Source organism: Coturnix japonica, chromosome 23 (genome assembly GCF_054131305.1).
Source record: "Coturnix japonica strain WE chromosome 23, WE-NBRP24, whole genome shotgun sequence".
NCBI classification, from domain to species: Eukaryota; Metazoa; Chordata; class Aves; order Galliformes; family Phasianidae; genus Coturnix; species Coturnix japonica.
In genome coordinates, this window is record NC_140685.1 from 9,690,067 (window position 1) to 9,703,334 (window position 13,268).

The 13,268-nt window shown below is 46.0% G+C and overlaps 1 protein-coding gene across 4 annotated transcripts in view; it reads right to left on the reverse strand.

The window, feature by feature from the left end:
* ABCC3 (ATP binding cassette subfamily C member 3) overlaps positions 1-13,268 on the reverse strand; it is a 35,740-nt gene that overhangs the window by 4,677 nt on the left and 17,795 nt on the right. For 2 of the 4 annotated variants that reach the window (XR_014936666.1, XM_085522556.1), the window contains exons 9-23: positions 13,043-13,220; positions 12,318-12,479; positions 11,198-11,290; positions 9,708-9,915; positions 8,583-8,725; positions 8,103-8,190; positions 7,034-7,100; positions 5,334-5,460; positions 4,811-4,987; positions 4,148-4,315; positions 3,213-3,396; positions 2,476-2,581; positions 2,157-2,310; positions 919-1,126; positions 122-432 (exon numbers count right to left, since the gene is read on the reverse strand). Coding sequence is in view for 3 of the 4 variants with exons in the window: in XM_085522556.1 (XP_085378682.1) it covers positions 122-432; positions 919-1,126; positions 2,157-2,310; positions 2,476-2,581; positions 3,213-3,396; positions 4,148-4,315; positions 4,811-4,987; positions 5,334-5,460; positions 7,034-7,100; positions 8,103-8,190; positions 8,583-8,725; positions 9,708-9,915; positions 11,198-11,290; positions 12,318-12,479; positions 13,043-13,220 (2,374 nt within the window). In the remaining variant the exon portion in view is untranslated. Of the gene's footprint in view, positions 1-121; positions 433-918; positions 1,127-2,156; positions 2,311-2,475; positions 2,582-3,212; positions 3,397-4,147; positions 4,316-4,810; positions 4,988-5,333; positions 5,461-7,033; positions 7,101-8,102; positions 8,191-8,582; positions 8,726-9,707; positions 9,916-11,197; positions 11,291-12,317; positions 12,480-13,042; positions 13,221-13,268 lie in introns of those variants that run through there. The other 2 variants (XM_085522558.1, XM_085522559.1) reach the window with 2 other exon arrangements.

Here is a 13,268-nt window from a genome sequence, read left to right on the forward strand (position 1 = left end):
GCACGTGAAATACTCCCTCTTTAATTAACAGTGAGAAAAGTACCAGGTTATAGAGATGGAGGAGATTCTTAATGATGCACTTCAAGCCTTCAACAAAGTAGTCAGAGATTGTTCCAGTTACCTGAACAAAGAAGTACAGAACTGCAAGTGGAACGATAACCACAGCGAAGAGCGGGGTGCTTGCAATAATGACAATCATTGTGGATAAGGAGACAAAGAACGTTCCCAGGAACATCAGGATGGTGGGGGGGATGACCTCGTCGATCACAAAGATGTCCTTGGAGAAGCGGTTGATCACACGCCCGGTAGGAGTGGTGTCATAGAAGGACTGTGGTGTGTGAAACTTGTTCTCCAGCAGAGCCGCGTGAAGCTTCCGTGCTGCATTAATGCCTCCCATTGCCAGGGTGAAAGAGGAGACGAACACAATGAAGCCTTCCAAGTGAAGAGGAGACACGTTATGAGTGAGTGTGCTGCTTCCCATTTACTTTCTGTTTCACTGTATTCCCGTCCACCCCTCCCACACCGGCACCATGGCACTGTGCTCACTGCTGCCTGATGCACAGGAATGTGTCCTGTAGGGTCTCAGCAAGATCCCCTCACACCACAGATGTACAGCCACCTCCTTTCTGCAAACCTCCACAAAACACTACAACTTCCCCCCAACCTTTCTGTCTTTTCTGTACATAAGTTTTCATATTCTCACACCAACTTAAACTCTCCCAAGGTCATCCACTCAACCCCCTCTCAAGGCTTCACAACACAGAACTGGAGGGCTGAGCTCAGACTTTCCAGCTCTAGGTGACATTACTTTCTTTGCTTTTGCTGGCAGTTTTGGGCCGCCGGCAATGAGCACAATGGCTATTCCACAGAAATACTCTTTGCTAAATATGAAGGCATCATGATTTTTTCTGGTCTCACCTTGCAAGAGGCCCAAGGCAGCGTAGACTCCGATTCGCATGGATGTGTTGTGCTGAGTCCCATTTATCACTGGCTCGTTGGTCCAGTCACTGAGCCACACATTGGCCCCAATAGCTGCAGCATTTTGGCAGCAATATAGGAAACATATAATCAAAGAGATGACAGGGCTGACGGCCTTCATGTATTGCCAGAACACTGTTAGCTTTACCTGCAAAATATCCAAGGCTGGTTGGTACAACTCACAGCATCAGGAGTTCAGATAGAAAAAATATAAAGAACTGCAGCAAAGGGACTAAAAAAGTTCAAAACGGCCCAAAATCTAACATAGCACAGAGAGCAGCACATCTGTGTGAGCCCCGTGTCAGGGCAAGGACTTTGTAAACAAGGCAGAAATGTCTCGGCAGAACTCCTCTCCCACTCTGATGAGCTGCAGTGTATTGGTTTTGTGGGGTTTTAGTTTTGAAGGCTGTGCCAGGAGGAGGGGGAAGAGGCAGATTAATCAGCCACAAAGGATGGGTAACAAAAACGGGAGCCAAGGCTTCCAGGCAACAGCAGCAACTTGGCAGGTGTATGCAGTTCCAGTGTACTTTAAAGAGCCCAAAAAGGCCCTTTACATCCAGAATATGCCTTCACCTAGGCACCTTCACAGCAACTTAAATGAGGCAACAAATGCTAATTCACCCCAGTAGGAGCATAAACAGGTGATGCTTGCATCGAAAAGATGCTCTCTCTAAGGTAGTGCAAAAAATCAGAAAGGCAAAGAGAGGCTCAGGACCCAGCTCCATCTCTCAGGGAGAGCACAGCCCCTTTTGCACCCATGAGCATAAAACACTCAGATGGTGTGACAGGAATCGCTCAGGCAGAGCAGGCTGCTGGCACACAGCACGAGTTGGGCTCACAGAACCACAGAGCACCCCGTGCTGCAGCTGGACTCACAGCCCAGCCAAACAGTTAAAGAGCAGCAGGGCTGGAAGCTCACAAGGCAGCGCGGGGCAGACGGGGCTGCTGTGGGCTATCGGGTGACTGCAGCAGGAGCTGGGAGGTGTTTTTTCTTTCCTAATTGCACAGCCTGTGCCAGGTGTGTAAATCTCTGCCAAGAGCTCGATTTGAAGGATCAGTGACCACTCAATTACTGCCTACAACCCGCTATCGTAATTCACACAGCGCCCTTAACAACAACGGAGCAATTCCAAAAAGAAAAAGAAAGAAGAGAAAGGAAGGGGGGAACCACACCGTACCGTTCCCACTTCTGCGGTTTCTGCCTGGATAAGTTTCTCGTTAGGGTTTCTCCTTGGCAGAGGCGGCTCAGCTGGCTTCTTTTCAGCAACTCTTCGTCTGGCTGACATTTTGCTGGGACATTCTCCTCCCTCAGAAGATATCACACTGAGCTGCCTGGTCAAAGCAACGGAGCCATTAGGGAAAAATCTTTCACGTTTACTTTCAAGAACTTTTAAGAGGAATCTAAATCCCCAGTTGTGAGACAGTATTTAACTAACATGTTTCAGACGTGTTTTGCCCTAGAAACAGATCGTAAACACAAGAAGTGCTGATGTTTACCTAAGGAACTGTTTGCGGACCTCATTTGTCACAGGTTCGTTATCTGCCAGGTCGGTGTGGATGCTGAGGGTGTCTTCAGCCAGCAGGACCTCCTCCTCTTCCATCACTGCAAGACAAGATTACATCTCACATTTTCTGCTGAGCAAAGCTGAAAGCACAGAAACAGCAGCCTAGAAAAAGCAAGAGCAATGAAAATCAGTAGCACCACAGGAAATCATGGTGTGTAACCCCAGCATCACCCCCAGTGGCTTTGGTTCTCTGCATCACTTTTCTTAATTAAACTAGAAATCTTGTGAAGCAGATTGGCAACCAAATGCATTTACATCTCATTGCCTGAGTGCATCAGAAACACTGTGTGATAGCATTACAGTTAGTTCTATCCGCATTCACATACAGAGCATTCTTTAGGCATGATTCTGGGATGGAGCCTGAGGTGGAATCTCATGTCAGAAACCACTGCTATTGCATCAAGGCATCACATTCTTTTCTTTCTGCCCATCTGGCGAGAGCTGCAATCAATTTGGAACTGAACGTCCTTGGTAAAAGACTCATCAATTATACAGAACCGGCAATAAACAATATTTTCTATGTCAGTGAAGAAAGTAGGAACAAATGCCAAGATGTCATGAAGAAGCAACGGACCCTTTATGCAGAGACACAAAGTGTATTCTCTGCATTCTTATTTCTACAGAGAAAGTATCTGTAATGTGGTGGACAGAGAAAAAGCAGTACTGTACTTGTTAGTTCATCCTCTTCAATGTTTTCATCGAGTGCATAATTTCGAAGGAATTCTGCAAAGGCCTTGTTTTGTTTCAGAAGTTCTTGGTAAGATCCCATTTCGGAGATTTTGCCGTCTGCTAGGACAACTATATGGTCTACCTGAGGCAGGAAACCAATGCCGTGGGTCACCAGAACTCGAGTCTGAATGGGGAAAATTGAGAACACCCACATCTCAGTTATCGCTATTGAGACCAGAGCAATAGAGCTACCCAACAAATCAAATAGCAGCACATTGCTGAGGCAGGGGTGAATTATCATCTTAAGGTGAAATGCCAAGAGAAAGAAACTATGCTTGGTAGTCATTGCACGTGGAGAAATCTACGTGAGCTTATTCTGCTTCCTATTGCACACTGATACAACACCAAGGGAAGTAAACCAACACAGTCATTACTCCCCTCTGTCCCACGTACTAAGCTGATTTGCACACTTTCCCTTCTAAATACTGAGATGTTCTAAGACAATAACAGAAGTAGAAGGGGAAACAAAGGGATTGCAATCCAGCTGCATACTGCCAAAGACCTCTGTAAAATTAGCAGTTGCAAATTCTGCATTGCACTGTCTCCACATAACAACTCGCAGTGCTAAGCTGAATGCCTTTACAATGCCTACAAATGCCTTGCTGTGGGACATCACACAGAGCAGAGCCTTTTACTAAAGGCAGAGCGGGCTTTTGCCTCTCCCAGTTCTGACTAGATCTCATCCTTTCTGGGCGTGCTTAAATGGCAGCTCACTGCAGAATCTGTGCTGCAGGGAAAAGGTGCCCATACTGCCAACCCACCCCAGAAACACAGCAATGAGTCAGCACTGCAGCCTTGGCAAAACAACTCTCCAGTTACCCATTAGTGCTTCAACATTTGTGTGCATTCGTAAGAGGATCTAAATGTCAGCTTACTTTTCCTTTAAGCACCCCATCTGGACCAATCACTTGGTCGAAGATGTGCTTTGCAACATGCGAGTCCACAGCAGAAAGAGGATCATCGAGCAGGTAAATGTCAGAGCTGCTGAACACGGCACGAGCGAGGCTCACTCGCTGCCTCTGGCCACCTGACAGGTTGATGCCCTGTGGGGAAAGAGAGAAAAAAACGTATCACACAACTCGGAACAAGAAACAGCTATGAGTTTTTATGGCTCTCACACCATCAGACACACGGATGGTAAATGAAACATGAGATGCTGAGGAGAATAACCCACTCAGAGTCAGAGATGGGAACAGAACACCACTAAATCTGTTTGTTCACTGCCAAACTTCCACTCAGCCAGCAATCTGGAGCCAGAACACACCTCTTGCTTAATACGCTTCTGAAGAGAGCTGTTAAAAGTAGAACAATAAAAAGGGAGACCATCTCCAAGGACACAAAATGCAAACGCTCCAAGCATGGCTGCGGCACCTGGAACATCTTCTGCCTTCCACAGACCTGCCTGCATGTTTCAGTGATGACTGTCACCAGGTGCTACTGTAGGGATCAAACCGAATCAAGATCTAACTCCACAGTGTTCTCTCCTTAGACAGATGGAAAAGGAACCATCAGCAGGTCTGACCTGAAAAAAATATTACCTTCTCTCCTATCTCCGTGTGATCTCCTCCTGGCAGCACTTCCAGGTCAGCCTTTAAAGCACAGGCCTCCAGGATATTTTGGTATTTTTGCTCATTAGGAGCTTGGCCAAACAGAATGTTGTCTTTCAACGTGGCGTTCTGGATCCAGGCTTGCTGAGGCACGTAAGCAACAGAACCCTAAGACAAGGGAGGAGAAAGGAAACCCTGAACATACAGTAAGCATCAATTCATGCTCGAAATTCCAATTAAGACCTTCAGCAAACATATACAGTTTGTGTTCAATATATATTCACACTATATACGCTTGTGTGCTAATTGCGGGTCTGCAGTTGATTGAATCCGGAAAAGCATTTCATGTAAAACATAAGTAAACATGTGTGGGCAAAACACAAATAAAGACCCAGACAAGCTGGCACAGGAGCAAACAGATTTCCATCTCCTGCCTGAAGTGCATCGCAAGCAGCGGTAAGCATAAAAGCACATTTCCATTCCTTTGTTAAATGGCATTATAAACAACACCAACCTTCACAGCCACTTCTCCTTCCAGCTTTTCCATCTCACCCAGGAGGGCAGACAACAGAGACGACTTCCCACAGCCCACATGGCCAACAACAGCAACCAAAGCGCCACTGGGGACCAACAGGTTTATACTGTGGAGGAAACAGGCTGGAAATTAATTAAATGTTAGTTTACTGAAGACATTATGGGTCTTCAAATGGGCTGAAATACACACTGACAACTCAGCACAACCTCAACCTGACTGGATACAGTAAGCACAGCTTGGTCACTGGTCCTCTCCTCCCTGTCTTGTGTACAGTCAACTGTAATCATAACTGCAGGAGTGAATGGAAACCCATTGATCTATTTTGTGGGCTGTTAAGTCAGCATGATTGATAGCAAGCCTCCTGAGACCCTCCGCCGTGTCACGTCATCCCATCAGCAGGTCAAACAGTGCTAAGAAGCATTTTGAAAGCTGTCTTTTAGATTTTGTTTTGTTTCAAAAAGCCACAAACATCTGTAGTGAAGCAGTGGGCAAATATCGCACACCTGCAAACGTTCCAGCTATTTGACTACATTATCTCCAGTGCTAATAAGCAGGGTTCACAAGGATGCAAGAAAAATGAATCTTATCCAGTAAAAATACTGTTTTTCCTACTGTGTCCTACAAGGTACCTCCTTAGGTTCTGGTTCTGAAGGTGAACTGCTCTGGAAATGACTGACAGATGCAGCCTCTTCACCATCACAATATCCTTCACTAATAAAATCAGCTCTGATTTCTGCTTGCAAAGATTCTGATGCAGAATTCTAATAGGCAGCAGTTGTTTTGCACACTGCAAGAGCTTTTTAGTTGGTTTTTACTAAAGGTATCAAAGCAAGACAATTCAAAAGCATTGTAATTTTTCTTCATTGTACTTCCCTCTTGCTGAGTTTTGCATTACTGACATTCCATGGAGCTGCTGCTCAATGCTTAGGCCCAGGTAGAGTGCAGTTTGCATTGAAGCCAACGCTGCCACAGATTTGGTTGCCTGAATCAATGCAAATCCTTGGAACTCTAAGCATCTTTCTGGCAGGTTTCCCATGTAACAAACCCAGCACAGCGCTGGGAACTCCTCGGACAGGGACGTCTAAGAATACTTATCAGGTTTCTGCGATTCTGATCCAACAACAAAGCACAGCACAGGGAAGTGTACACACCCAGGCAAATTGTGTTTGTGTTCATTCAAATAGGCAAAAGAGCAAAACATACACCTGCAGTTTGGAAATGGTGCACGGACACCTGCAGGGACGAGCCTGCCATGGGGATCCTGAAAGAAAACACTGCTGCTCACATGCCTGTGAGCTAGAATTAAACCTAAAGCCAGACATCAGAACTGCCTTCATAAGGCATCGGATCAATTTAATTTGTCCACTGCTTCAATTAAAGAAAAATAAATGACCTATTTAAGAAATCGAGCGAGCCTTTCTGTCCTTCAACAGATAACCACTTCAGGCTGCTTTCTGTGGAGTGAAAACTTCACAGCACTGTTCTATGATGCCTACACGCTATGAGGCACAAGGTTTAGCTCGACATTTGAAAGGCTGATGAGATGCACCATGGCTATGTGGGAACATTGTCCAGAAGTAAGCCTGCAGATATCACCAGACATCTTTCAAATAGACTTCCCAGGAGCCAGGAGAACACAAAGCAAGCAGATGTATTGCAATTGCATAAAGAAATCTTACTCTTTCAAGGACGGCTTAAGCTCCTTCCCCCAGCTGAACGTCGCATTTTTTACACTGATGGCATAGCCTGTATGACAAAAATGCAACAACAAAGAAGGCAGGCAAACTATTACACAGAACAGTGGGACTGAGAGACTGGCAGACAGAGGAATCTTAATTTACAGCTGTTTCTCTACGCTGCGGTTCCCTTTTCTGCTGGCATGGGAAGCAGAGTCTTGCGACTGCACTGGTCACAAGACAGGAATGTTTATCAGTGTGAAAATAACTTGCCCATAGCTTAAGCCATAGACACTGAGCTTGCAGTCCTATGGGGCAGAAAAGACGTCCTGCTTCACCCTGCTCAGGTGAGGCTGGTCCCAGCATCTGCAGCTCAGGGCAGTTCTCAGAGTCTGTGCCATCATTCACACAATGATTCACAAGCTGTACTTGAGAAACCAATTTCATGTCAGCAGGAGACCAACAGCACGCTATCGACTTTGGTGATTCAGATTAAATTTGCTCTGTACAGGTTTTTGCTTGCCACACTAACGAGTCACAGATCTGCAGGCTTTCTTCATCTCCTGGTGGAGCGGTGGGTTACAGTAAGCACACAGCAGCTGCGCAGCCATCCCTCCTCCCCTGCACACAGCATCACATGCCAGGAGGGTTTCAAACCACAGTATCACCAAAATGCATTACATGAGAAAACAGGTTTTAAAGCCAATTTGCTCACTCCTTTTGGGATACTGTGTTTGCAACAGAACACAACAGAACTCCTACTGATATTGCTCCTGAGCATTGGTGCAGTGTGAAAGGTACGAGCATCATTCAGCGCTGTTAGCAACCATCGCATTGCCGAGGCAAACTGGTGCCCAACAGTGCAGTGCCAAGCTCAGCACAGCGGCAGATACAGAAGTTCCAGGCTATGGAGTCTGAACGACACACACAGACTCTTCAGAGAGGAAGTTCTGTTTTCTTTTTAAAAAGAGCTGTCACGTTCTTTTTGCTCTTTTGGAAACTTCACCAGCCTCAAACCAACACGAGGCGCCTCCTGCGGCAGCGCCGTGAAGAACCGCACCGAACTCTTTACCTGGTGTAATCACGTTTCTTTCCACGCAATTTGGATCGAGCTCATCGTGACTCAGGAACTGCTGAATTCTCTTCAGGGAAACACTGGTCTAAGAAAAGAAAGCAGCATTACTTTGTCATTCCTTTAGCGGGGACTTACTGCTGGCAAGGAAAGCACACGGAGTGGCTTAAGCTTTCACTCCATGGGCGTCCCGAACACTGACTCATTCTTTCCTTTCAAGCAGTCCTACACTGAAATTCAAGTTTTCAGCTGTGAAATTTATTAGGCCAATCTGCATTCACCTGAGTGAAGCAAATCCTCCAGATGTCAATGCCACACACACACAGGCTCACTCAGAAGTCTGGGTTTCCAACATGCTGTGATGCTGTTGAGAGGATACTAGGAAGAAAACCAGCTCTGATCTGTGGGATCGCTGCATTCCAGGAATAAAAGACACCCAGGGTTCTCGTTTCATACAGCTTACACACAGACCATCCCTACCTGTGCGATGTTGCTGATGAGCTGTGGAAGCATCGCGAGCGGGAACTTCAAGATGTTAAACAAGGAGAGTGAGACAAAAGCCTTTTCTGCATCCAGGGTGTTCCTCTCATCCACCAGGACGTAGACAGCAAACGTTGTCAGTGCTACCTGAAAGCCAGAAGGTGAATTTACTGCCGGAGGTACGTGACGTTTTGGCATTGCAAGCAGCACTCAGGCACAACAGGTATATTTGAAATAAGAGTATCTACACCAACATCAGGAAAATCCTTCCTTTTTGACCTTTCCCACACACTTATCAAATGAACAAGCTGATACCAGTTATCAGCAAGAAACAGGCATGCAGAATCAAGTTGCTTGCTGATTACTAACACCATGTTTCGTTGAACTAGGAAATTCAGAAGGCAAACTACAGAACCGTGGCAAATACAAATGAGAAGTGCTTATGGAGCTGTGCTTTGGCTGCTTCTGCAGCGCTGCCCAATCACGTTTTCCCATTGCAAACTGCAGGCTGACTTTTGACAGAGCGCTCATCATTTTGCATGCGTCTGTGCGTGCAAACCATACCTCTCCTTGCAAAAGGGACCGTGGGGCAAAGAAATGGAAAGCATAGGAAGAAAAACCAGAGGAAAGAAAGTCATTTCAGAATCATTAATGTGTCATTCACACTTTTTTTTCCAAACATTAAATCAATTGGGAAAAAAAAAAAAGGTTGCCACATAAAGTGGTAAAACAGAGTGCTGAAAGGAGAAAGGAGGCAGAAATGAAAGAATAAGGCTCTGTGCTGATCAACAATCACATCCCAGTGGTGAGGACCACTACTCACTATCTGTAAGGCCTCACATCCCAGTTTCAGTTTGTTATGGGAAATACTTTGAGTGGCCAGAAGTTCCCCTGAGGCAGTTTCCAGCAGCCGCTCTCAGTTTCCAGCAGCAGGCTTTACCAAGACCTACTTGGAATCAAAAGGGCTCTACCAAACAAGGAACCTTGCTTCAAAGTGTATGAAAAGCTTTTTTTCCCCCCTAAGGTATTTCTATTTTATTCCCAGGTTCATTTGGCAAACAGCAAACTTCCCATTTCTCCTTCAGGGATGCTCTTGTGCAACACAGAACGTCACGCAGGCACAACCTACCAGGAACGGGGAGCTGGTCCATGCGAAGTTGGACAAGGAGTTGAGGTAGGCAGATTTCTTCAGCACTCGCAGCTCATTCTTTCTTATCTCCAGGACTTTTTCTGAAAACGACGGCTCCCAGGCATACAGCTTCAGCACCTTAATGCCACCCAGGATCTCGTTCATTAACTTTATACGGGAGTCTTTATACTGCATTTGCTCCACCTAGATTGTTAGCAAGCACAGGAGACAGGGTGTCACTGGAGTGTCTGGATGGGAGCTGTGAATGGATTATCTCACAGCTAGGTTGGTCCTCAGCTGTTTCTAAAGAGGACATGAAAGGAGATGGAAGAAGTCAGACCATTATCTGTATCCATGTGCAAGTTTATATCTCCAGAGAAACTCGGGATCAAGGAAAGTGATCAGGAAGATGAGCACGGAGGCTTTCTGCTCATCTTCACTGTTAGGAATCACATTTCAAAACCACTTTTGAGAAAGATTCAGAAGAAACACTGCCCTACCTCTTCCTTTGATTTCATCAGCCTTTTCCTGATACGCACAGCTGAATTCCTCATGGGATACCCTGAACTCTGTGGTTACTCCTGGTTTATTATCCTCACACACCCCAGGATACAGGGCTTCATTCAGCTACTTCAGAAAAATCAAAGCCCTTCTCAGCAGGATCAACAGAATGAAGAACTGCTTTCACACCCAGCAGGGTACGGCTCTGAGCACCGCACTATGGGCAATGCAAAGAAGCTTCACCACCCGAGAGACTTCACACTAAGTCTGGATGTCTCCTTCAGGCACGTCGTAACGGCGCTTGTTACTGAGCTCCTGCGTAAGTGTCACCATCTGGACTTGTTTTCCTGCTCTCACCCTTTTTACCCCTGTGGATTGATTTCTTTTTAAAGCTTCCAGCCCGCCCCTGAGAAGTGGCACAGCACCATCCGCTTCCTTGATTTGAGCAGCACAAAGCCAGAGGGCACTATCATATTGCTTTTCCAGCCTTTCTTCACTACAGACAACTTAGGGGGAAGGGAATAAAGGATATTTTTACTGCAAGGTAACAAGGCAAATTTAGCCCAGCTCAATAGCAGTGAAAATCAACGCTGGTCATTAACATAAGAAACAATATGCCAGGTTTCAGCTCCCTCACTCAGAGCAGTTATTCCCAGCTCCAGGAGCAGTGCCTGCCTTTCCCTGGGTGTTCACAGACCGAGCTGCTCACTGAAGAGACATAGAGACAAAAACTTCAGGCTAATCCCAGCACTCGCTCCAGCAGAATCAGTCACTGAGTCAATGCCACATCTACAAACAGCATTCAATTCACTGCAGAAAAGCTAACTGAGAGGATGTGGTTATTAAATATATTGGCACAATATTACTTGTAAGAAAATTGGTGCAAATGACACCTCAGTAATGACCGTGACATCATTAATGCCCTCCCCTCTCCTAGCACAGCTACAATCTCAGATGGTGCTTTCTTTCTCTGCTGGCACCTTACCTGGAATGCTCTGGTTTTGATGGCTACTGCAGAGTTGAATGGGATAAGCAAAACCATCACAGCGACTCCTGCCAGCACAGACGGCCCTAGAGCCTGGAGTGAAAGAGAAAAGGTCAGTTGTTGTGCTGGAGCGTGGCATCCCCAGTGGGGGACATGGAAGAACCAGCAGGTTTTGAAGCAGAAACACATTGCATCACTGATGATCACAGCTGGGACAGACAGCTGGACTCTTCCCAGCAAAAGGTTCTGGCTCCTCAGGACAGCTACGACGAGGACACAGAAAAATAGCCAAGCATCCACTCTGGGTGCGATTATTCCAGCACTGGCAGTGGCAGCTCTGCCATTTACCTGCTAAGTGGTTCCCAGTGGGAGGGGAAAAGGTTTGAACTGGTGCAGATACAGAGCTGCTGAGTCAATACAGAAAGGGAACAAACAAGCTACGGGGAAGGGAATTTTCCACCAACTTCTCTCTGACCCGGGGAGCTGTAATTACTGAATTAGCCCAGGTCCCACAAGGTGGATAAAAGCACATGAAGCAGCAGAGCTGTACCTCGTAAAGCTGCTGCAGCTTTATGGCTCTTCAGAATAAATCCGCATGGTTGTGTTGGTGCTACTGCTCTACACAGATTAATTGCAGGGAAACATCTTAAGGATGAAAGGCAATGTTAAAGCTGAACATGGAATAAACAAGAAATCTCACTGAAGAAATAGTTCATTCCAGTTGGGATGTATGGACTCACTCCATGCTAACTTCTTTACATGGTATCACATAATCTCTGTAGATGATTCATATTTCCCTTTTTTGTTTTAATTCCTGTTTTTCCATCATGTCCCTCAGGCTTCTCCTTTGTACCAACTAGTGGGAACACTGTGATGAGTTCTCAGCAGACCCCCCAAAGCACACGAGGGACAACAGGACCATAAGGGATATCTCTTGCTTTGAATGCATTATCTCGCCTGCCAGATGAACAAAATCATTAAGAATGAATTAATCTTGTATAGCAGTACAAGTTATCCTACCAAAACAAGGCAGCATGATGAGCACATAACAAAAGGGTGCAGAAAAATAAGCCTGCACATCATTCAGAAGACTCATGAAGGAAGGTGGCAATGTCGGTACCTGCCAGAGGAAATACAGCGCCAGGCACGTCTGGAGTGGTGCAGACCACAACATGTTCAGGAAAGCCACCAGGTCCATGAAGCGCTGGGCATCCACTGACATCAGGTTGACGATTTCTCCAACAGTGGATGAGCGCTTTGCTGAGTTTGTGATGACCAAAGACTGAGGAAGAAGAGACATCCAGGGGATTCACAGTCTTGATACATCCAAGGGAACATGGAGAAGAATTCCTCGAATATTAAAATACAATAATCCCAAGAGCGTGCACCCCAGCAAGCATACAGTGACTCACACAGACATTCACTCTTAACCCTCAGACAACAAGGCTTCACGACGTGCCTTGCTTGTGAGCACCTCCACATTCAGCATTTTGCAGCACTGTGAAGAAAACCCAGCTGGATGTAACCAAGCTGTAGCACAAACACTGTTCTCCTGCACTGCTTCCCTTAAGACTTCAATGGAACCAGTAACAGCCTGAGTTGTGCCTGTGGCTGAGCTGCACACCCACAATAAGCTGCTCATTCCCAGAAAATTCTAGAAACTGCAAGAGACCGCTCTGAAAAACCTCACTGAAGGGAGACCTACAAGCAGAACAAAACTGCTTCTGTTTTAGTTGATTTCTTTCTTCTCCAATAAGCCTCTTCACCCCTCACTATCTCAGAGCTGACACCTTTTTCTTGGTTCTATACCCAAAGTTCTGGCCCATGAAATGCTTCCCGTCTTACCTTCCGGTATATCACTCCAGTGATCCCAGTTCTCAGCCTCATCCCAGTAACAAAGCAGTACTGGAAATGCTGGTGAACTATGAGGGTCTGCAGCACAGTGCAGGTAAACATCAAAGCCGCGATCAAAAACCCCCACCAGGTTGGGGCATCTTTGTTCTTAATGAAGCTGATTAATACACTGGTTTTCAGAACATTAGGGAAGGAAAAGAGAAGAAAAAAACATACC